At 49.1% G+C, this 21,934-nt stretch overlaps 11 protein-coding genes across 11 annotated transcripts; 7 read left to right on the forward strand and 4 right to left on the reverse strand.

The window, feature by feature from the left end:
- Positions 1–102: 102 nt before the first annotated feature.
- On the forward strand, positions 103–1,709 carry FTJAE_7865 (aldehyde dehydrogenase (NAD+); the record flags this gene model as incomplete). The annotated part of the gene is made up of 3 exons (XM_037354622.1): positions 103–230; positions 283–482; positions 535–1,709. 3 exons carry the CDS (start codon positions 103–105, stop codon positions 1,707–1,709), a joined length of 1,503 nt encoding a protein of 500 aa, XP_037205049.1.
- Positions 1,710–2,125: 416 nt separating this feature from the next.
- FTJAE_7866 (uncharacterized protein) lies at positions 2,126–2,869 on the forward strand (the record flags this gene model as incomplete). Its single annotated transcript, XM_037354623.1, has 1 exon — positions 2,126–2,869. One exon carries the CDS (start codon positions 2,126–2,128, stop codon positions 2,867–2,869), a length of 744 nt encoding a protein of 247 aa, XP_037205050.1.
- Positions 2,870–3,215: 346 nt separating this feature from the next.
- On the reverse strand, positions 3,216–4,625 carry FTJAE_7867 (ASTRA-associated 1; the record flags this gene model as incomplete). Its single annotated transcript, XM_037354624.1, has 3 exons — positions 3,216–4,055; positions 4,102–4,342; positions 4,405–4,625. The coding sequence occupies 3 exons, from the start codon at positions 4,623–4,625 to the stop codon at positions 3,216–3,218; spliced, it is 1,302 nt and encodes a 433-aa protein (XP_037205051.1).
- Positions 4,626–6,384: 1,759 nt separating this feature from the next.
- On the forward strand, positions 6,385–8,843 carry FTJAE_7868 (transcriptional regulatory moc3; the record flags this gene model as incomplete). The annotated part of the gene is made up of 5 exons (XM_037354625.1): positions 6,385–6,802; positions 6,849–8,064; positions 8,118–8,208; positions 8,261–8,396; positions 8,470–8,843. 5 exons carry the CDS (start codon positions 6,385–6,387, stop codon positions 8,841–8,843), a joined length of 2,235 nt encoding a protein of 744 aa, XP_037205052.1.
- Positions 8,844–9,067: 224 nt separating this feature from the next.
- On the reverse strand, positions 9,068–9,986 carry FTJAE_7869 (tetratricopeptide repeat 1 (TTC1); the record flags this gene model as incomplete). The annotated part of the gene is made up of 2 exons (XM_037354626.1): positions 9,068–9,814; positions 9,867–9,986. The coding sequence occupies 2 exons, from the start codon at positions 9,984–9,986 to the stop codon at positions 9,068–9,070; spliced, it is 867 nt and encodes a 288-aa protein (XP_037205053.1).
- Positions 9,987–10,557: 571 nt separating this feature from the next.
- On the forward strand, positions 10,558–11,567 carry FTJAE_7870 (GS1; the record flags this gene model as incomplete). The annotated part of the gene is made up of 2 exons (XM_037354628.1): positions 10,558–10,574; positions 10,652–11,567. The coding sequence occupies 2 exons, from the start codon at positions 10,558–10,560 to the stop codon at positions 11,565–11,567; spliced, it is 933 nt and encodes a 310-aa protein (XP_037205054.1).
- Positions 11,568–12,152: 585 nt separating this feature from the next.
- On the forward strand, positions 12,153–13,518 carry FTJAE_7871 (uncharacterized protein; the record flags this gene model as incomplete). The annotated part of the gene is made up of 3 exons (XM_037354629.1): positions 12,153–12,828; positions 12,904–13,028; positions 13,090–13,518. 3 exons carry the CDS (start codon positions 12,153–12,155, stop codon positions 13,516–13,518), a joined length of 1,230 nt encoding a protein of 409 aa, XP_037205055.1.
- A 1,583-nt stretch (positions 13,519–15,101) lies between these two features.
- FTJAE_7872 (succinate-semialdehyde dehydrogenase (NADP+)) lies at positions 15,102–16,819 on the forward strand (the record flags this gene model as incomplete). The annotated part of the gene is made up of 5 exons (XM_037354630.1): positions 15,102–15,137; positions 15,213–15,294; positions 15,351–15,527; positions 15,579–16,182; positions 16,234–16,819. 5 exons carry the CDS (start codon positions 15,102–15,104, stop codon positions 16,817–16,819), a joined length of 1,485 nt encoding a protein of 494 aa, XP_037205056.1.
- A 711-nt stretch (positions 16,820–17,530) lies between these two features.
- FTJAE_7873 (uncharacterized protein) lies at positions 17,531–18,736 on the forward strand (the record flags this gene model as incomplete). The annotated part of the gene is made up of 1 exon (XM_037354631.1): positions 17,531–18,736. One exon carries the CDS (start codon positions 17,531–17,533, stop codon positions 18,734–18,736), a length of 1,206 nt encoding a protein of 401 aa, XP_037205057.1.
- Positions 18,737–18,825: 89 nt separating this feature from the next.
- Positions 18,826–20,376, reverse strand: FTJAE_7874 (23S rRNA (-N6)-methyltransferase; the record flags this gene model as incomplete). Its single annotated transcript, XM_037354632.1, has 4 exons — positions 18,826–19,751; positions 19,799–19,964; positions 20,016–20,139; positions 20,195–20,376. The coding sequence occupies 4 exons, from the start codon at positions 20,374–20,376 to the stop codon at positions 18,826–18,828; spliced, it is 1,398 nt and encodes a 465-aa protein (XP_037205058.1).
- A 415-nt stretch (positions 20,377–20,791) lies between these two features.
- FTJAE_7875 (sodium glutamate symporter) lies at positions 20,792–21,856 on the reverse strand (the record flags this gene model as incomplete). Its single annotated transcript, XM_037354633.1, has 2 exons — positions 20,792–21,134; positions 21,192–21,856. The coding sequence occupies 2 exons, from the start codon at positions 21,854–21,856 to the stop codon at positions 20,792–20,794; spliced, it is 1,008 nt and encodes a 335-aa protein (XP_037205059.1).
- Between the last annotated feature and the right edge of the window lie 78 nt (positions 21,857–21,934).

Genomic DNA, 21,934 nt, shown 5'->3' on the forward strand with positions numbered 1-21,934 from the left:
TACCCTTCTCTATCTCGACCTTTACCACATTCGCCGTATCGACTCCCATCATCTCCTCTTAGCCGCCGATCTATCTCAACTACACAGAAACGCTTCAGCAACATGTCGGACTTGTTCGTAAACCTCGAGGCCCCCAACGGCGTCAAGTATAAGCAGCCGACTGGTCTCTTCATCAACAACGAGTTTGTTCCTGGCTCATCGAAGCAAACGATTACATCCATCGACCCTGCGTGAGTTAGATTCTCCCCAGTGTTCCAACTCCAGCTAATGTGATATTTCCAGTACTGAGAAGGAAATCGCCACAGTTCATGCAGCCAGCGCCGACGATGTCGATAAGGCTGTGAAGGCCGCCCACGCCGCATTCCATGCACCCTCATGGAAGAAGATGCCCCCTCCCCAGCGAGGCGCTCTCATGAACAAGCTCGCCGATTACATTGAGGAGCGCACACAGATGTTCGCTACCTCTGAGGCCTGGGACAATGGTAAGATAGCACCACCAAATGCTTGATTTGCGAATCGCTGACACAATGACAGGTAAGATTTACGCTGATGCTGAGGGCGGCGACGTTGTCGAGGTCATCAACACTATCCGCTACTACGCTGGCTGGGCCGACAAGATCACCGGACAAACTATCACCGCCAACCCCAACAAGCTCGCATACACTCTCCGCCAACCTCTCGGTGTAGTTGCCCAGATCATTCCCTGGAACTACCCTCTCGCCATGGCCGCCTGGAAGATCGGTCCCGCGCTAGCATGCGGTAACACCATCGTTATGAAGGCCGCCGAGCAAACACCCCTCAGCATCCTTCTCCTTGGCCAGGCTTTCAAGGACGTCGGATTCCCTCCTGGTGTTTTCAACGCTCTTAACGGTTACGGTGGCGAGGCTGGTCCTCCTCTTGTTCAGCACCCTCTTGTTGAGAAGGTTGCCTTCACTGGCTCAACTGCTACGGGTGCTAAGATTATGGAGATGGCCTCCAAGACCCTCAAGAACATTACCCTTGAGACGGGTGGCAAGTCGCCTCTCTTGGTCTTCTCCGACTGTGACCTCGATGAGGCTGTCAAGTGGTCACACATGGGCATCATGTCCAACCAGGGCCAGATCTGCACAGCTACTTCTCGCCTATTAGTTCAGGACAAGGTCTACGACGAGTTTGTCCAGAGATTCATCGAGACCACCAAGACTATCAGCAAGGTCGGCCACCAATGGGATTCCGAGACCTATCAGGGTCCCCAAGTCTCTCGACAGCAGTACGACCGTATTCTTGAGTATATCAAGATTGGAAAGTCTGAAGGCGCTACTCTGCTCGCTGGTGGCCAGCCTGTCGATGCCTCCAAGAAGGGTTTCTTCGTCCAGCCCACCGTCTTCGGTGACGTGCATCACCAAATGCGAGTCTTCCGTGAGGAGATTTTCGGCCCTGTCGTTGTCATCACCAAGTTCAGCAACGAAGAGGAGGCTCTCAAGCTCGCCAACGACTCTACATACGGTCTCGGTGCAGCTGTCTTCACCAAGGACGTCGAGCGTGCACACCGCGTCGCTGCTGAGATCGAGGCCGGTATGGTCTGGATCAACAGTACACAAGACAGCGAACCCTATATCCCCTTCGGTGGTGTTAAGCAGAGCGGTATTGGCCGTGAGCTCGGTGAGGCTGGCCTCGAGGCGTACAGCAACACCAAGTCTGTACACGTCAACCTTGGTTCTCGTCTGTAGGGAAGCTGAAAAGTGTGTGAAACTCTGAGCATATGACAGGGGTCTGGGGACTGTACTGTGGAATAGGAGTTTTGGCGTATTATTGTCGTATTTATTAGGAAATATCACAAATACCAGGATGCACCAATGACCAGTCAATATTGCACCAAAGTACGCTGTTCATTGAGCCTTGTGAAACTGGATTGGGGCGAAGTCTTAGTTATGAGCCCACTGATCTCCGCTTGTGAGGCTATGGCTTAACTAGCCCGTCGTTGCCGCCCCTAGTAGTGATACACGTCATAACAGCTTCGGAAGTCCTGTAGTTAGACAGTGAATCACTGCACGCGACAGTTGCATTAATATTTAGTTTCCCATTTATTTCATTGAATTTACCTAGTAGATCTATCACCGGTTATCGATCATCATTGCATCCAAAAATGACGGCTCTGCCTCCGCCTAGCTATTCCGACTTGGAATTGCCCTCCTACAACACCACTGCTGCTCCCAACTACACAAGCCCCACCACTATAACCCGCCCTAAAGATCCAATCCTCGGCCCTGCAACGCTCTTTATCGCAGGACGCTTCATCTACTCAACCGACCCCCAAGACCCCCCGCTCTACGAATTCTCCCACGACATCAGCTACCTCCACGATAACGATCGCAATGTCAAAGTCGAGCGCGTAGACCCTGTTACAAAGACATCGGCCGGTCTTCCCCAGGTCGTGCTGAAAAACCGACACCTCTTCGATCTCAAGCATCCCACTGCTGCCGAGTTCCCGTCCTTCCCGTACCATGCCGAAGCTACCTCACAACGAGCGCTAACAAGCTTTGGAGTGTCATGTTTCCGCTCCGGTAATATTCTGCGCCAGCTCAAGGGCTTTCGGTTCGAGCGGATGGTGAGAGGGCCGGGTCGCAAGTTTCGAGCCGATGGTGTCCTGTACGAAGCTTGCGAATCGCGGAGTAAAGGCGTCGCATATGAATGGAGAGACTGCTACGGCGACATAATAGCGAGAGAAATTCAGGATGAACAAGGCCGTATAAGTCTATTCGTCACTGCAGAGATGACCCAGGAACTTCGTGATGCCCTCGTTACCGCGTGGGTGATCAGAATATGGTCTGAGCTGTCAAATGGAAACAAGTCGGCGACTCGTCTCATGATGGTGGGCTCTCGTCCATAAAACACTTCAAGTGTACAGTTCTCGCTGATGTCAGTCACAGACAAGTGCGGCACGCGGACAAAGGATGTTGGGAGTTTGATCGTGAGTACATCTATGGCCTACACTAGGATATTGGGACCTAATGGTGTAATTAGGCGTTTGACGATACCATGAGCTGACTGTATTCTGGTTCCAAGTTATCGGCGTTGTTGTTTTTGCTTTTACACGTTTATTCGAAAGTCAGGCTGGCCCATTTCGATCACATTTCATCAGGAGAGGCTTCCTTTCCCGCTTCGTAGAGCAGGGCGGAATTTGCTACGAATCCATCTAGTGAAGCAGTATCCATTATAGGATCTTGTTTACATAGCTAATAAATATCCCACAAGCTAATCTTGCCGTCTTTCGCCCCTGCCGCAATCCAATGTGTTTTTCTCGCTGTAGCTATTCGTTGCTCTTTGACGCTCAGCCCTGTTCGAATCAACGACCCCGTCCGCGTGCTTGAACTCCCCGTGCGTTGACTATTGTCAGACGTAGAGTTTTCCTCCTCTGTCTGATCCGATATTCTAACATCAGCAAATGCAACGGCGAAGCATCCGACTTCATGCCACTTTAAAACAGCGAGCTCTTTCATGGTTTTTGTAGAGTACACTCGCACTTTTGAATCCCATCCCGCAGTGGCAAAGATCCTTCCATCGGATCGTATGTCTAGACTCTGTTGTCCGGAGTGTTTGGTGTTGATAGCTTTGAGCGGATCTTTCCACGCAATGCCCTTACGAGAAGACTTCAGCCCCTGTGACGATGAAGCCTTCAGGCCAGTAGATAGAAATGACTTCGCCTTAGGTTCTTCGTCTACTATCTCTACTACACGCTCGGTGCTTTCGGGAGGTACAGTGTCTTCCAGAGGAAAGAACAGATCGGTGGGAATAGGATGTTTGGCGATGATAGAGTCGGCGCTAGACGTGATGAAGTAGTCGTTATAGACGCTCAACGACAGGACAGGCTGTGAATGGGCCTGGGAATGGTACGTTGTGACCCATTGGTCATCGGACTCAAGACGGTGCATAGTTGCGTAACCATTTTCAAAGGCAGCAATGAGCGTGAGAGCGTCTTTGTGATGCAGGAGAGCAAGGCACATGGCCATGCCCGTTTTATCACCAGCCTTGATGGTGTGAATTCGTCTTTGCGAAGGTAATTGGTAGATGTCGATCTATGAATATCAGCCCTGATCACAATATGGTAGAGGTTCTCCATACAGCATCTGAGTGCAAAGTATTAGGCACCGCGATCAGCACCTCAGAGGCGGTATCGATGTTGCCAGGCGCACTTGAACAGATGGCAAAAGCGCAAAAGTTCAAGGTATTGACCTCAAGGAGATGTAACATCCATGGTTGCGGTCTTGGTGCTGCAACTTCTTCCACTGGCAATGCTGTGCTGAGGTGCTCCTCATCTGCCTCGCCAAGTTTCCACACTATGAGCTTCAAATCACGACCATGCCTGCAAACTGTTGTCAGCAAAGGCATTCTCGAGTTGATATTGATTTTCGACGGAGCGATTACGTGATGATTTTGTCGTCACCCCAGCCGCCAACTCCTAGTAGAGCCTTTTCGTGGGCACGCCAAACGGCTCGTGGGCGCATTATTGTGAGGTCCCATAGCACCACGAAGCCATCCGAATCGCCTGTAATGAGGCGCTCATTGGACCTAATGAATGCTGCTGTGTGAATTTGAGATTTATGTCCGCGCAATATGGATTTCGGTGTTGGTGTTGAAGGATCCATGGTTTTGATGAGTATGTGTAGGTTGTCATGATGAGGAATTGGAAGCTGCGCTGCTTTGGTTGGGCCAGTTTTCTAGAAGTCGCTGTGGGACAATCATTGTATGAAGCCCATATTCATCAACATTAGCCTGTCGGCCATGTCCAGACTGACGAATAATTCATTCAATTACACTTCGGAGATCATATCAGCCACAGAAAGAGTTTCTTTTTATTCTGTGTTGTTTCGGACGAGATCTGAGAAGGCACATAGCTGGCTGATCAATACGGACAAACGGATCATCCAATGAATCTCTGAACACTTAGACAACGGAGTAGACGACATGGTAATTTAGGTATCTGCAATCTAGATACATTAGTAACTTATGCATGAACAATTTGTATATGTCTCTAAAAATGCCATCTATTCCAAACTGGAAATATCTTTTCTGAGGTAGCACTTTTATGTGCTACCATTGGCTGTCAAGCCCGAGTTATTTTGGGCTATTGCTTTCGTCCTACCTATCACTTACAACCGAATTCCCAAAATTGTTGTATATTTCGGGCGTACCCGTGCCACTCAACTCGTGTAGCTCACTCGCATCGTACATCGTCTGATGGGGCTGACTCTTGCCGCAGGAAAAGACATCGTGGTGCACGAGCAACATTGACAGCCGATTCAATAAGCGAAGCCTGCGGATGGATGGAAGCCATGTTCGATCCTAATACGAGCATCCCTCTCTTCCGGATTCCGGTAATTTCAGGCATTAGCATGTAAGCCGAGTTTCATCAATCCTGGGCGCCACATGTGTAATCCATACATATAACACTCGAGTCATACCTGACAGCCAAATTCCCTCAAGGAACCAACTCCAGGGTTGTCCTATAAGCTCCGTCGCCAACTTTGGTGGATAGTCTTGCATGCATCTGTCATGCAGGTTGAGCCATATGGCCGGACACTTGGATCTTGTAGCGCCCAGCATCATCACGCCTCTTTGAACGCATGCTCCTTTCTGTTCTTAATAATAAGACAGGAAAGAAGTGAAATTGAACACAGACGCCATCCGGTGTAATGGTCTCAGTACCAGCCAGCCTGCTCTCCGAATCACAGCCGAGAGAAGAGGCTACTTGTACTCGCACGACAGCCGGAGTACGCTCCGTGATTATTGGCTTGCGTACCTTGGTTAAGGTCATGGTGTTTCGCCATATAACCGTGATGCAGCGCTCGGAATCTGGCGGGCACATTCAGCTCTGAGGAGAAGCTCAGACACCTAATGCTGACCGGCATCGATGCACTCTTGAATTTATATTCATCAAGTCCCGTCCGGTTCGTTCTCTTGTTCATGGTCGTTCATTACTACACCCCGCCTTATCGCTCCTAGTCCTTACTCCGACTGTGGAGCCACAACGACAATCCCGAACCTGCGACGGTTTTCTATACCGAGCCCGGGGTAGGGAAACCGGACCAGAAGCCGTGGCCTGGCCCAAGCAATGATTTCACTCCATGCTTCCGTTCGATCTTCTAGAATCTTTCGACTTGTAGGTGGCCCGTCATCTGGCCTCAAATGTAACAGCAAAAGCATTCATTCTGCAACACCAAACCTCCAAAGCTGTCCCGTCTACTTCAGCAATCTGAACGGGAAATCCCACACAATTGCCCTGGCCTCCTGTAGAGAGCCAGGTAGTTTATAGTGTCTGCTCAAGCAAGCCCAAATGACATCGCCGTTCTTGGTGTCAGTTTCGGTGCGGCGATGCAAAATGAAGATTCCAATGAAAGGCAGACAATGCCGTTCCCTGTGGAATGGCAAGGTTATTCACCAGGACCCTATGCGACCGACAACAACAACCTCGACTTTGAGATGTTCGATTTTGAAGTTCAACGGGATTCACATATGGGGGCGACACCGATCTCCGAACCCCCGAACATCAGCCAAGACCCTACAGATCTATCCATGGAAAATCCCAGAGAGATGACTCTTCAAAGTCCTATGCCGGTGTCAAATCCGACTCCAGTCAAAGGAAAAAGAGTCCGAACAGGATGTCTTACATGCCGTGAGAGACATCTCAAGTGTGACGAAGCCGTGCCCGATTGCATGAATTGCCGAAAGCGAGGCCGTGAATGTAAAAGGGGAGTACGTCTTAACTTTCTGGATGTCAACCTCCATCGACCTGCCGCTATACCAAGTCCCGGAGGCTGGGAAGGTATGAAGTCCGCCAAGATGAATGACTTGTGCTAATCGAGTCGCAGTCGAGTTCCAAGATGAATCGCGGGACATTGCTTCAGAATATCAGGGCGGACTTGGACGATATGCGCCTTACGCTTCTGAAGTTGTTGAAGACAGCGATGACCGGTACGAAACAGTGAATTCAGCCACCGCAGCTCATATTCAAGGTATAGATGCATCAGCTGATAGACTTCAACCTGGTGCGCAACACCATTTCAACTATTCTCAGGCTAACGCCGCAGCTGGACCTTCAGAAAACTCAAGGTTTAAAACAGACACCGGTATCAAGCTTGAGCTTAACGAAAACGAACATGGGACGCTGAGCGACGCGTCCCATATAGCCACACCATCGTCATCAACAAAGGCTGTTGTAACTCCACGAGCAGAAGTATTTCCAGAGCAGCTGATGGCGATGAGGAACCGTCCTCTGGCACAGCAAACTTCAACAGAAGAGGCGGAAAACTTGGTGATACCCCAGCTGGACACACCGCCTCGAATTCAAAGGCCGCTCGTCGAACAAGCCTTCGAGGCTGACCATGTGCAACCTTCTTCAGCAACCCAAAGCAACGAGCCGGTGGGCCGCAACATATTGACATCAGCCGAAGAAATCCATTACATGCAAGTCTTTGTCGAAGAAGTTGCTGTTTGGATGGATTCGTTCAACCGGGAGAAACATTTCACCCGAAGCATTCCGTATCACGCTCTGAGGTCGACAATGCTCCTCAATGCTCTTCTGGCATGCGGTGTCAAACACACTTCTCTAGCTGCTCCGGAAAATCATGAGAAAGCGCTGTTCTACTACAACACCGCGACCACGCAGCTCCTTCGAAGTCTCCAGAACCCTGATCGAAATACTGCCGAGTGTGCCACGACAGCGATCGTTCTGAATGTATACGAGATTATGTGCGAAAAGCCTGCCCAGCGTATGAGCCACATAGCAGGTTCGCGAGCTCTTGTACGCGAATGTGGATGGGACGCCAGGAGTACAGGGATTGGACTGGCCTGCTTCTGGTTGAACATAGGAATTGAAGTTCTCAATTGCCTGGCAACAAATTGGCAGACAACGTGGAGTCCCGACGAATGGGGAATGAGCCTTGGATCTCATAACAATAACCACGATGACGAAGATGAAGACGAGCAGACATGGGTACACCGTGCGCTCTACATCATTGCAAAGGTTGCGAACTTCCGAGCGACTGCGTCCCGACCCGATGACATTAGCCCCCATAACGAACAAATGTGGGTAAGAAATCGCCTTTCTCAGTGGCATGAGCTTAGAAACCTCTGTGAAGGTTGGAACATCCATTGCCCAAGAAAGATGCGACCCTTTGGTTATGTGAAAGCGGAAAAGTCGACAAGCAAGTCGCTATTTCCCGGCATATGGTACGTGAAATATCATCCCGATTGCTAAAGCATGTGATTAATCCGTGCTTAGGATGATTCAGCGGGAGGCAACAATAGGCCAACTGCTTTCTCATACTGCGCATTGCATCCTTTCACAGACGCATCCCCTGGAATCCCCAGCGTCTTCGCAGAGGCTGCGGTTCTTGCAGCTGCAGCATGCCTATCAGGTCTGCGGCATTGTCGCCCATACCACAGACAAGGGGGTTGCTACAGTTGCGATCCGTTGCTTGGCAATTGCAGCTGCTGTGCTGAGGAACCCAAATGAACAAGACGAGATCCTCGAGATCCTTGACAGGTTCAATAGCACAAATGGCTGGCGTTTGGGTGCCGTTGAGATGGAACTCAAGAGAGAATGGGGTTGGGAGCGTATGAAGATGCCCACCTCGAGCCCAAAAACAGACAACAGCCAGGATTCGGTAATATCAGCGGTCCGAAGAGCCTCCATGTCCTTGACACCGTCGAGAATTTTGACACCGCCTGTCATGGGCCCTGTGGGAACGAAAACACCGGTCAACCCATTGAGCTTTGCCGATTTCAAGCTACCCAACCATCCGTACCAGAATTGGTATGAGCCACCAAGTCGATCGAGCTCGTTCGATCCACCACCATCATAACGACTCAAATGCTCCCAGGGCGTACGTACCTAGTTGACAAGGAATGCCCTGTCATGCCAAAAGTTGGAAAATGAGATATTCATGGCGAAAAAAAAAGGGTAAAATAGACGGCGTTGGGATATCTATTGCTTTTCTCTATATTGCGGGAATTGGAGTTCTTTTTGTCGGTTCAATAGAATATCAGGGTAGATTCTTCGATATCTTCAAGGGGCACGCTGTGTCGTTTAAGAGCTTCCTCCAGGCTGGAAATTCATACTGTAGCCTCCGGTCTTCTCGTCCTTGACCATCTGGAAGTTGTTTGTGCTCAATCCAAATGGCTTCAAGATGCCATTTCCAAGGTCTTTCAGCTTACCCCACATCTCGCCCATCTCCTTCTCTTGTGCTGCTTTGACCCGGGGAGGTAAGTCTCTTAATTGCTTCCGAACTACTCGAAGGTCTGCTGGAGCTAAGCTCTCAGGCTTCGCAGCGAGGGCTTTACAGTCTTCTTCTGCGCCGGCAAGATTATGCCACCCGCCAGCTTCTGAACGGCCGCGAGCCCTTCGCATAAGAGCTTTGGATCGAATGCGCTGAATATTGGCCTGAAGTGTCTTGAGCTCCTCATCATCGGTACTGGGAATTGGTGCGGCACGTGAAGCACCACTGCTGATTATTTCCTCTTCGACATCATCGTCTTCCTTCTTCTCTTTCTTTTCATCAGACTTTTTGCCCTCAGGACTCAGTCGAGGGTCACTTTGCTCAAGCTTCTCCAGGGCTTTTAGGGAATCAGATGCTGACTTTATGGCCTCTTTCCAGTCCTCAAGTTGGATATGGCAGGCGGCAATGTTACTGTAGATGACTGCTCGTGGATAATGTAGGTATTTAGGACAGGAGTTGATTGCATCGTCGTATTTTCCCAAAGCATCTTGGTACTTCTTGGCGGCGAACAACGTGTTCGCTTCATCTTTGGATGCAGTGGACTCTTTTACTAAAGCCTGCATGCGAGTCTTAGTAGATAATGATGGGATAGAACACGAGGCCACTCACTTCTTCCTCTTCTGGGGTAAACCTGAGTTCCTGTCCATCTGTAGCATCGGCGTTGTCTTTCGCTTTTTCGACGTCCGGCGACTTGGCCACATCATCTTTGCTAGGCTCGGTTGTGCTCATGTTCGTTGGCAAGGACAAATGACGTATGTTATCACAACGAAGATCAAACACTCAAACAAAAAGACAAAATTGTCTTATTGATACAAGCAGGATTGGCCAAAGCAGTGCAAAAACTGATTGCAAGTTGCGGGGACTGGTACTGGCCGTGTTGCGTTGAGAGACAGAAACAAATGGATGTTTATGAAGAAACATTAAAAGCACAATCTCAAGAGCCTCATGAAATGATGAATTCCATCTGGTTCCTGCCCGCACTGCCCACCTTAATCATTTGCTAGACTACAGTGGGCTTAGTGGATACATACTGACCCGCCGCGGGGTATTCAGCGGAATGATTCCCTGTCGATTTACTGATCGGCAAGCAAAAAGTTGCCCCGCGCTTGTTTGGTTCCGTTCGTTCTTATTCCGTTATCAAAATCTCGCGATCGCCTCGTCTTTCTTTTCGTCAACATCTCTCTTGCTAATAGTACCGGCTCACCATAGCAAGTTCTGATCTGCCGTGACTTTCTGTTCTGATACCGCACCCCGATACCCATTCGCTGTCTTTACTTGCAACTCTTGGATTCCAGACGCAATGGCTCCTCGTACTGAGTATGTTTATCCTCCTTGACTCATATTGAAGCATTGTTTGATCGCCAGAGTTATACTGAGCTGACCTCACTCTCTAGTTTCCCCCCTGTTCGGGCTTGTCTTTTCGACATGGATGGCCTCCTTCTCGACACCGAAGACATCTACACCAAGTGTGTCAACATCATCCTCGAAAAGTATGGCAAGGGAACTCTCCCGTGGTCTATCAAGGCCAAGCTTCAGGGACGCCCTGGTCCTCAAGCCAACAAGATCTTCCACGACTGGGCTCAGCTCCCCATCACCTCCGCAGAGTACGTCGCCGAGAACACCATGCTCCAGAGGCAGCTGTTTCCAGACACAAAGCCTCTCCCTGGCATCGTCGACTTGCTTGGCCACCTAGGCCGAACCCGATACTGGGAGGTAAAGGATGGTGCTACTACTGAAGCTAAGGACAAGTCCGGCAGCGAGCCTCAACGGGTTCATATCGCTCTGGCCACTAGCTCTCATCTTGGTAACTTCCGTGTCAAGACAAGCCACCTCGAGGAGCTTTTTGCTGTTTTCCCTTCCCACCGCCGTGTCCTTGGAGACGATTCCCGCCTGACTCCCGGCCGCGGAAAGCCTCTGCCCGACATCTTCCTTCTCGCTCTGAAGACCATCAACGACAGCCTTCCTGCTGGCGAACGACCTATCACCCCCGAGGAGTGCCTTGTTTTCGAAGATTCAGTCCCTGGTGTCGAGGCTGGTCGTCGTGCCGGTATGCGCGTGATCTGGTGCCCTCACCCGATGTTGAAGAAGGAGTACGATGGACGGGAGGCTGAGGTCCTCGCTGGACGCACTGGTGAGGCTGGAGAAGTCGATCTCCATCAAGTTGGTGAGATTGACGATGGTTGGGCCGAGTACATGCTCAGTCTTGCTGACTTCCCCTACGAAAAATTCGGCATCGTCGTACCTCCTGTCGAGGTTGAGAAGGAAGATTGCATGAAAGAGGTGCCCCAAGAGATTGTTGCTGAAGTCTAGGAGACTGAGCCGATCATTCCTGGCGGGCCGCTGGTGATGAAGAAGTCGCTGAACTTTAGTCGGCGCAACTAGATGCATGGTGAATGCGTCATTTTTCGTGTTATCTGGCGAATGACCATCGATGAGGATATGACGAGAACAGGACGGCTTAGACAAAAAGATGTGGCGTAGAATTTGCTCTTATGCAGTTGGCTTTTTGCGTTCGTCACACACGATAATAGATAATGAATCTGAGGACATGATACCCAAGCAAGAATCCATTACCTATTTCTATGTGACATGTCATGGCTGGACCCTGTAAACTTACGGCAATAGGAGCTTATCAAGATCAATAATTTAGACGTGCGGTACGTCTCCCCGCGTTTCAACCCCAGGATGAGCTGCGAGTGTGGGGAGAGGAATAAGACCACCTTGAGTTGAGAGTAATACCACCAAGGTCAGCTTCATGTGCTTCGATCAACGTGGCACCGTCTGTGTCATGCCATTACAGAGACAGCATGCTCCCGGGGTTTCCCTATGTATGCTATATGAACCCAATGTTTCTCACGATGCTGTTCAATTGTTGTTCATCATCAATGTCACCCGATGGCTTCAATATTGTCCTTGCCGCTTCATCTTATCGCTGATATTCTGCGTCTTTTGGATAACATCCAAGAGCTTCCTCCTATTCTACTGAGCCATCGAATATTTTACTCTGCCCTTTTAGATACACCAAGTCTGCCTGTGGATATTATTCGCAGTCAGATTCCCGACAACTTGCTTCCGTTGGCCTTTACCGCATTCAAGTCGCAAAAGTCGGTAAGGGAAACAAACGGTATAAGCGTGCAAGAGTTTCTGACTCATGACTACAACAATTCTGTGCGGAATGTGGACGGTAGTCAACTTCACTTGACAGTAAGTGAAGCCACTGAGGTTGTCAGAGTCAATGATGCATTGTCGGGCTTGAGGGATGAGTTTGCTCTGTGTTCCCTGAGGAGGCTTCACCGTGTAAACCAAGATGCGTCCCTTGGGAGTGGCCAAGGTCTCTCTCCTGGCGAGTACTATCGAATCTCTCGCGCATTCTATCGTTTTCAGATATATCGAAACCTTTTCCTCGACAAGGAGCAGGAAATTGATCTTTTCCCTTCTTATGACGATGAAGAAGACGAAGATTTGAGCTTCGACAACGAACTGAAAAAGCTGTTCTTCGATCGGCATTCACCATGGGTCAATGAACAACTGGCTTGTGTTTACGATTTTCTTGAGACAAGAGTAACGGGTGGTAAGTTTGACACTTTAGTAAATCTTTCATATGCAGACTTCAAATGAGTTATCCTAACTTGCGCCCTGACTATAGTCATGCTGACCATCCTGTCCGCAACCCCAGGCTATCGGCAAGTGGTTGTCAATGGCTTCCAATGGGGAGAGAATCTTACCGAATGGCTAGCTGAAAAGACTCAATCGTTCGAGGAGCAGAAATGCGTGAGTTGCAACATTTATCTGGGACTACGTGAACTGTAGATGCTCACTGACGATATTCTAGATGTCCCTCGATATTACTCGTCTCAGTCAGCTTCTCAAGGCCTCAACCTACGAAGAGTGGCAAGCGTCACTTGGTGAGGCTATTAGTCCTTGCCAAAACAAGCTTGAAGAAGATCTTGAGGAGTTCAACCGTGGAAGAAAGCCGAATGGACATGAAGAATTCTGGCGAGCTGAAGATATTGAAAGGCTAGCCAGGGAAGTTGACACTGACGAAGCGTTTACCGATGATCAACCGAGACAGACATGGATGAAAGTACACTATGATCATGCGCATGAGAGATATCGCTTAGGAGAGCACACGTTTGCCCCAATGAGGTTTATATTCGGCATGAGGGGAATCGGTTATGTCATGTGGGATGCAGAGAGAATGAAGAATGATGCCTGTAAAGTCACCTTGAATAAGGCGTACCAAGGCGATGCTGTTTTCTAGGCGGCTCGTATGAAAGTCGACTTTGGAATTAGGGATATTTGTGAATCAACAGCTTTTTGTGTCGAACTGGGGTACCTTGGATCCTCAATGTCAGTTCAAGCCCTCAGATTAACGTCTCTGCTCCTGATTGTATGCCGACGAGGAGTCTTTTTATGCTCGCAGGTCAGGGCATCTGAAAGGATATGGCCAGGACGGAGACTTTGATCTCAAGTGAGAAACATGGCCATACAAGCTGAGGCTCACTGGGAATGAACTTGGTAGGCAAGTAACTATCTTGAGGAGCTTGAATTGATGACTGTGATTTCCCCAGATTGTGGAAGAAAGTGTATCAGCCTTTCCTAATCAAGAAGTTTCGCGAGATGGCTAGTAAGGGAGTATCGCATTTGGTTGCCGGAATCAGTCGGAGTAAGGTGGGCAAAGAATACTTGTAGAGCATAGTGGTCCATCATGGTGGCGGGGATCAAATGGACACTGCCTGTCCTGTTCTCTGTACTCTGGACGATCCCATCACTGTTCATGTTAGATCAGATGCTCGGCAAAGGCAATGATACTATGCAGTGCAATACACCATTACTTCAAAATGATCCGAGATAAGATTCTTCTCTTGGAAAAAATAGCCGTCATGTCGCATTCTGAGTGTATCAAAACCTGCCAGTACGGCCCGGTTCAGCAACCGAACCAAGAGTTGGAGTTTATGAGGCCTACTCTGTATAAAACACCTTCATGTCCACTTCGGCTCCGTGAGATCACCAGACTCTTTCGGCACAGGAATTCTCCATACAAATGCTGACAAACTTTGCCGGGGCACCATCATGAGAAGTCCAACTGCCTCTGGCAATTTTCCAGGCTTCTCATGATGAGATGGAATGGATGGAAGCCATCTCCACAGTTTTCCCCAGAAACTCGCCCCAGAAGCCAATCGAGTTGACAACCACCTCGGCATACCAACCCGTAAAGAGTAATAGAAATGCACGAATTCTTTACATCTATGCCTCGGGGAGCAAGAAAATACAAGACCTAAGTTTAGGGTGACAAAATAAACTCCATAAAAGGTATCCTAAACTCATCCTAAATTTATACCAAGTCACCTAAATCTTTTTATCATTTATTTCTTCCCCTAGCCATCGGTTCCCGGGGCCGGATCCTAATTCCCGATCTCCAACTACCGGAGCCGTAAGTCAACCCCGGCCCGGTCCCGGTCTTTACCGGTTCCTCCAGAGGGCATTTTCAGTGAGGAAACGCTTAATTTACAGTGGTCCTCTCCTCCACATCCCCGACCTCGCAGCTCCATGACCCCAATTGGAACCGGAATTGGGAGGCTATTCAACATGACTGGTCTCGATTGAAGCAATATTTCAATACGGACATAATGCAACGGTTAAGGTACGCTCGGCCGGTGGGGTTACCAAGGTTTAGTGCGCCCATGTGACGTTTGTAGGAGCTTTCGTGGATCTTTTCGTTTTTATTTACTTGGACGTAGACCGGAACTTGTTTGTAGCTCAGTCCTCATCCCTTTCAACTTCTTTCTCTTCCCTTTGACTTGATTCAAGTTTTCATCGCCAAATTCATAATATACCGACATAATGGCTGAGAGCTACCACAAGGAGGTCATCTCTGGCGTATGTGCCCCTCATTCATGAGGCACCTCATCTGCCCCTCACTGAGATTCGCGATGCTAACATTGAACTCAACAGCTTAAGGACAAGAGCCTTTTCATCCAGGATGCTTTCATCGACGGAAAATGGGTCGCCAAGGAGAACAAGTTTGATGTTTTCGGTTTGTAATACCGTCATCATGAGTACCGACTATCCAGAAGCTAATTGGAACCTCAGAGCCCTCCACTGCCACCGTCCTCGGCCAAGTTGCCAACTGTACGCTAGAAGATTTCCAGACTGCCATCAAGAGCGCCGATGCTGCCCAGACAAAGTACTTTGATAGCACAACTGGTGCCAGCCGTGGCGCCCTTCTGAGGAAGTGGTATGACCTGGTTCTCTCTCACCAGGAGGACCGTACGTTGTCTCTTTCAAATATTCCCAATCGCACACTAACATGACCTTTAGTCGCCAAGATCCTCTCTCTCGAGAACGGAAAGACGTACGCCGAAGCACTGGGTGAGGTTATCTACTCTGCCAGCTTCATCTCCTGGTTCGCTGAGGAGGCCACTCGATCTTATGGTGTCACTATCCCCTCATCCTCTCCTCACACCACCCTCATGACCATCCGCGAGCCCGTTGGTGTTTGCGGCATCATCACCCCCTGGAACTTCCCCGCCGCCATGATCACCCGCAAGATCGCTCCCGCTCTGGCTGCCGGATGCTCCGTCGTCATCAAGCCCCCCTCCGAGACTCCCTACTCCGCCCTTGCTTTCACCAAGCTCGCCATTGAGGCCGGTCTTCCTCCCGCCACCATCCAGGTTCTTCCCACTCGCGACCGTCAGGCTGCTACCGAGTTGTGCACAAACCCTCTCGTCAAGAAGATCTCTTTCACTGGTTCTACTGGCGTTGGAAAGTACCTTGCTAAACTTGCTACTGGCACCTTGAAGAAGGTCAGCCTGGAGCTTGGTGGCAACGCCCCTTTCATTGTGTTTGAGGATGCTGATCTTGACCTCGCTGCCGAGGGCGCCATGTTTTGCAAGTTCCGATGCTCTGGTCAAACCTGTGTCTGGTAAGTTGAGACATTCTACGTGAAGATTAGACATAGCTAACTCATTTTCAGCGCCAACCGACTCTACGTCCAGAAGAGTGTCGCCAAGGAGTTCACTGCCAAGCTCGTCGAAAAGGTCAACGCTCTGAAGATGGGCGGTGGTCTAGACAAGTCCACCACCCAGGGTCCCCTCGTCAACAAATCTGCTGTCGACAAGGTCAAGGAGCACATTGCCGATGCCACCTCCAAGGGCGCCAAGATCGCCACTGGCGGTAGCACCCCCGATAGCCCTGGATTCTTCCACCAACCCACCGTCCTCACTGGCGTCACACAAGAAATGGCCGTCGCCAAAGACGAGACATTCGGCCCCCTTGCCCCTGTCTTTGAGTTCGAGACCGAGGAGGATGCCATCCGTCTGGCCAACGACACCGAGTTCGGTCTCGCTGGATACTTCTTCTCCAAGGACATCAGCCGTGTCATGCGTGTTGCCCACAAGTTGCAAGTCGGAATGGTGGGTGCTAACACAGGCAAGATCAGTGCTGCTGAGGCACCTTTCGGCGGTGTCAAGGAGAGCGGCTACGGAAAGGAGGGCAGCCTGTACGGAATGGCTGAGTACCAAAACATCAAGTCAATTACCATTGGCAACCTCAACAATTAGAGTGGGAGTTGCATAAAAGCATTTGAGCGAGCAAAACGGGATTTGTTTTATTTAGTATGATAATGACGAGGTGGGAAAGCCTCAGAGATTAACGACCAAGATCAAAAAGCATGATCTCTTAAATAAAAACAGTAAAAAATCAGTCTTTATTGTGACATCGTCTGTTCAAAATTGCCCACTGATCATCAAGCCAATTGTGTAATGTACTGATCGAAATGGACTGCCTCTCGTAAGCACCTAATCTCCTGCCATCGACACAAGTCCGTATCTTGGTGCTAGTTTGTTGAACCTAATGTCTATTCTGATTGTTCATGACGATTATGGTACCAACTGGGCTGTAAAATGCCATGTTATCCCCGCATTTAGGATCTCCAACTATCCATGCATACAGTACGTCTACTCAGCTTGTTGATTTTGTTTACACTGATTGGCTCTTCTCTATGCTTGAATTATTCGGTTAAATTATTCGGCCATTCGTGACCTCTGAACCACTATGAAGAGTATCCTACAGAAGTATCCTATCATCAGTTCGTCTGGAGAGAGCATCTCATGTTCTGACGCACAATTGAATCGTCAGTAAGCAAAATCGTTGTTGTCTTGTTCGGGTTTCTTCCCGACCAAAAGCTATTTCTTAACGAGAGTTTCCCACGACACCTTGAACTAACTCTACTCCAAAGTGTCTATCAACCACGACCAAAACAAATATTCGATATGTCCACCAACGGAAATACAGTCAATGGCATCATGGGGGAAGATGGACATGCCCGTCTTTTCAAACCATCTGCGCCTCCTTCTCTTGATGCCTTCAAGAAACTTTGCTCTCAGAAAGCCACCAAAGAAGACTATCCCCTAGCTACAGACATCAAGGAGAACGTGCCTGTTTACAACCTTTCCAACTTTTCAACCCTCACTGGAAGCCAAAAGTCTGCTCTCCAAGACGAATGGTACAAAGTCCTGTTGTATGGCCCTGGTGTCTTTGTCACAGCTGGTCTTTACACCAACATGGACGTGATCAACAAGTCAACAGCTGCCTTTAATAATATTATCAAGAGGGAGAGCCAGGGTACAAGAACAGCAGGCGATCACTTCGCAAGTGCTGGTAAAAATGATCGGATTTGGAACTCGTTCAGTAAACATGGCCTTCAAGACCCAGACTCCTTCTTCAACTACTTTTCGAATCCCTGCCTCGACCTCATCTTCTCTTCATGGCTTGGTCCGGGGTATCGTATCACTACTCAGGTCAACAATGTCCGGCCTGGAGGGCAGCCTCAAGTTTCCCACCGCGACTATCACCTGGGTTTCATGTCTACTGAGACATGTGGAAAGTATCCCAGGGCAATGCAAGTTGCAGGTCAATGCTTGACCTTGCAAGGCGCTATAGCACATGTTGACGTACCCCTTGAGAGTGGTCCGACGAGACTCTTACCGTTCAGTCAGGCTTTTGCGCCTGGCTACATGGCGTATCGCCTTCCTGAGTTTAACGAGTTCTTTCTGGACAATCATATCTCACTTCCGCTAGAGAAGGGCGACGGTTTATGGTTCAACCCTGCTCTTTTCCATGCAGCGGGCGAGAATAAGTCTGAGAACATCAATCGTCTTGTCAATCTGGTCCAGATCAGCAGTGCATTTGGTAAACCGATGGAAACAATCGACGCTTTGCCACTTGTGGAGAGTACATGGGACGTCTTGACTACTGCCTATAAAGCGCAGAGCCTCAGTGATGAAATCCAGATGTTTATCACTGCTATTGGAGAAGGCTATCCTTTCCCAACAAATTTGGACAACAACCCTCCTAAAAACGAGAACATGGCGCCTGATTCGGAGCAAGACATCATTAGAGATGCATTGGTTAATGGGAAGAGTAGAGAGGAAGTTTTGACTGATCTTGAAAGCTTCCGTCTAAGAGTCAAAGCCTAGTTGGAACATCTGTGTATTACTATTAGTACTTTTAGCGGCTATACCGCATAATCCTATTTGTAGAGACTTAGCCTAGATGCCCTCGTATACTATGCTTTGTCCTCGGTGCTCTGAAGATTGACGATATTTCGCGCCGTCTTCTTCAGATATCCCCTGAAGCTCTCGAAAGTGACAGGATCGTGACCTTGAAGCCATCGACAGTGGACTTCCACATCATCCTTACCAACCTGTATGGAAACCTTGAAAGCAAACTCGCACTTTACGTCTACCACCTTTTGGTCTTCAGTCTCCCCTCTTTGTTTTCTTCGACGCCAAGCTCGTGCCCAGACGCGACCTGCTGCTCGTCCAATCCCTTCCAGGCGCTCAGTGTCCCATTCCCAGGTGATCAAGTCCAGCTTCTCAAGTTCAGATCGAAAACTATCCGCAAAGTCACCGATTTTCTCTTGGAGAGGTATATCAACAACTTTCTCTTCTGTGATCTCCGGAAGCACGTTTTTGGAAACTGCTGTCTTGATTCCGCGTGCAACTGCCTGGGATGGTCTCAAGTTTCCGAAACTCCATGCAACAGCCCATCTTCTTGTTTTGTTGCCCTGAACAAACTCTGTGACAGCATAATTGTCGATTTTGTGTTCTTTCAATTTGTCCACAAACTCAATCAAGCTTGTGAGAAACCCGAACATGGATGTATACCACTGTACACGTTCTTGAAGTACGAGCGACTCTTTGAGCATGCGGTCAACAAAGGCGATCTCGCCGCCGTCGGTCACCATCTCGATCTTGGCTCCTGTACATGCCGTAAAAGGAGGACGAGACTTTTTTCTCGCACTCTCTAGTAGCTCTTCTTCGGATTTGTAGAAAGGCGGATTTGACATGGTGAAAGAAATGTTGTTGATATTTAGATCATCGAGCGGAATGAGAGCATCGGTTGGCTTCCGCCCCATGACTTTGATCCTGTTCCCGAGTTCATTCAGTATCACGTTCTTGTAAGCATACTCAAGGCTTTTTGGGTCGATGTCTGTTTTATTAGCGGTGCTCTGGTCAACGGGGTGGTGAAAGGATTACCAGTAGCGATGAACTCCCAATCACGTTCAGTGCAGCCCATCAAAGGATATATGCAACTTGCGCCAGTACCAATGTCTAACCCAACGATTTTCCTATCTTGTTTCTCATAAGAAGTGCTGTCGAGGAGGTCTTTTAGCCACAATACATAGTTGTGCCGGTTGAGGACCTGCAGACGCGTTAGATCGTAAGACGCGTCAAGAAACGAGATACAACTCACAGGAGGGCATAGTCGATCATCAGGAAGTTCAAGCTTCAGTCCAAAGTCCAGCTTGAGAAGTGACTTCGTCAATTGCATAACACATTCCGGATCATTGAAGAAATCAGTTTTGTGTTTGTTCCACCTGCGATGATTCATTAGATGGAATTCTCGTGCATTTTGAGGATAGAATAATTCACAATCGTGCGAAATCTGCATCTTGAAGAGCGAGCTGCTGAAAGTCTGGCGCTTTGGAATATAGCTCGGTATAGTGACTATCTCGAGATTTTGCGTCTTCTGGAGGGGCTTCAAAGGTCAACGTTTGATCGACAGGGAGCGACTGACCCCGAAGGTCTTGTGAGGCTTTGCGTTTGCCGCCCATTTTGACGATGGACTTTGTTTTTCTTGGGTCATATAAAGGATTCCCTTTTGTGAGTATTCCTTTAGGTGCTTTTGATGGGTGTAAGTTGTGATACCTGCAACTTTTGTGATCGAGATGAGTTTGCAGGGGATTAGTGATATCAGTGGAGAGATCTCACAAGTTAGCGATGGCTTGCAGGCACAGACTCCTATAAACACAAGCAAGCAGCCCATCTCATTTGCGATCCGTTGTTATGGACCAGAGAACTCTCATCAATATATTGTCAAACATACATTTGAAATTCATGAGATCATAGAAGTAGATAAACTGCAATCTTACAATCAAAACCATTCTGTAAATGCAATCGCCTCGGCTTCGTTTCAATCATATCCTCATCTTATTAATGTACCTTTCATGTCATCATAGTGGCACCGTCTTACCACAGTAGAACCCTCCATCGCCAGCCCTCGAGGAGCTTCATGTCCTTCTCATCGATATCCGGATCACCGTGCTCGATTCTCGCTGTCAGTTTCTTAAGCCTCTTCTGCACAGTCCGAGCTACTCGAATTGACACTTCATTAGAGAACACAACGAGCACGGCAAATACAAAGAAAGCCAATTTGGCGAAGCGGCCTTTGCCAAGTATTCCGTTCTTGATGTGCTCGAGAAGACCCTTTGACTTTTTGAAGGCGTACTCGGTATCGTTGGCTGATGAGTGAGAATCTTCGTCATCGTCGTTTCGTCGCCAGAAGCGGCGGATGAAGGGAATGAACGTAGCACTGTCGAGGTTAGTCGATTGCTCATGTCCAAGCAAATGGGACGTATAAGTTACTTACATAGCTCCTCCGATGATCCATCTTCGCCATCGATGATTCTCGGCTTCTTTCGCGATACTACGCACCTCGCCCTGCAGGATTCTCAGATCATTCAGAACCATGTTGGTCTGGTTACGAATTCGAGTCTCAAGCTCATAAGCAGAGACGGCAGAATCGCCACCTCGTCGCTGACGCTGCAGGCTCATGTACTCGCGCAGATTGAACTGGCAGTTCACCCTTAGAGCTTGTAACTCTCGCAGGTCAGCCGGTGCTGTGGCGGGGACCATTTGCTGGGTTGATGCGGTAGCCATGGCTCCGGCATGGTTGGGAAGATATGATTCAGAGACGGGGCGGATCGGGAGGTTGCCTGGGCCAGTTTGAGGACCTGATACGGGAGGGTAGTTCTGCGGGTTGTAAGGCTGGTTGTAGCCCGGCGAGTCGTAATTCTGAGGGTTATAGCTCTGATTGGCATAATCCTGGGGATTGTAGTTCTGGGGTCCATAAGGTTGAGGTCCATATTGAGATTCAGGGCCTGGATATGACTTTGCTCTCTCTGGACCTCGATCAAAAGCACGATCCCGCCGGTCTCGCTCTCGGTCACGGTCCTGAGAGGGAGACGGAGTACGGATCGGCTGAGGATCCAGCGATTGAAGCGGTGACTTGTTTGACTTGCGAGTATCAGACATTATGGGCGTCGGGTTTCAGTCTCGGCTCAAATTACGACGTATAATTGAACAGAGGAATGAATTGTCCGTGACAGCTCA

This window comes from Fusarium tjaetaba (genome assembly GCF_013396195.1).
Source record: "Fusarium tjaetaba strain NRRL 66243 chromosome Unknown NRRL66243_c0000160, whole genome shotgun sequence".
Taxonomy (NCBI): Eukaryota; Fungi; Ascomycota; class Sordariomycetes; order Hypocreales; family Nectriaceae; genus Fusarium; species Fusarium tjaetaba.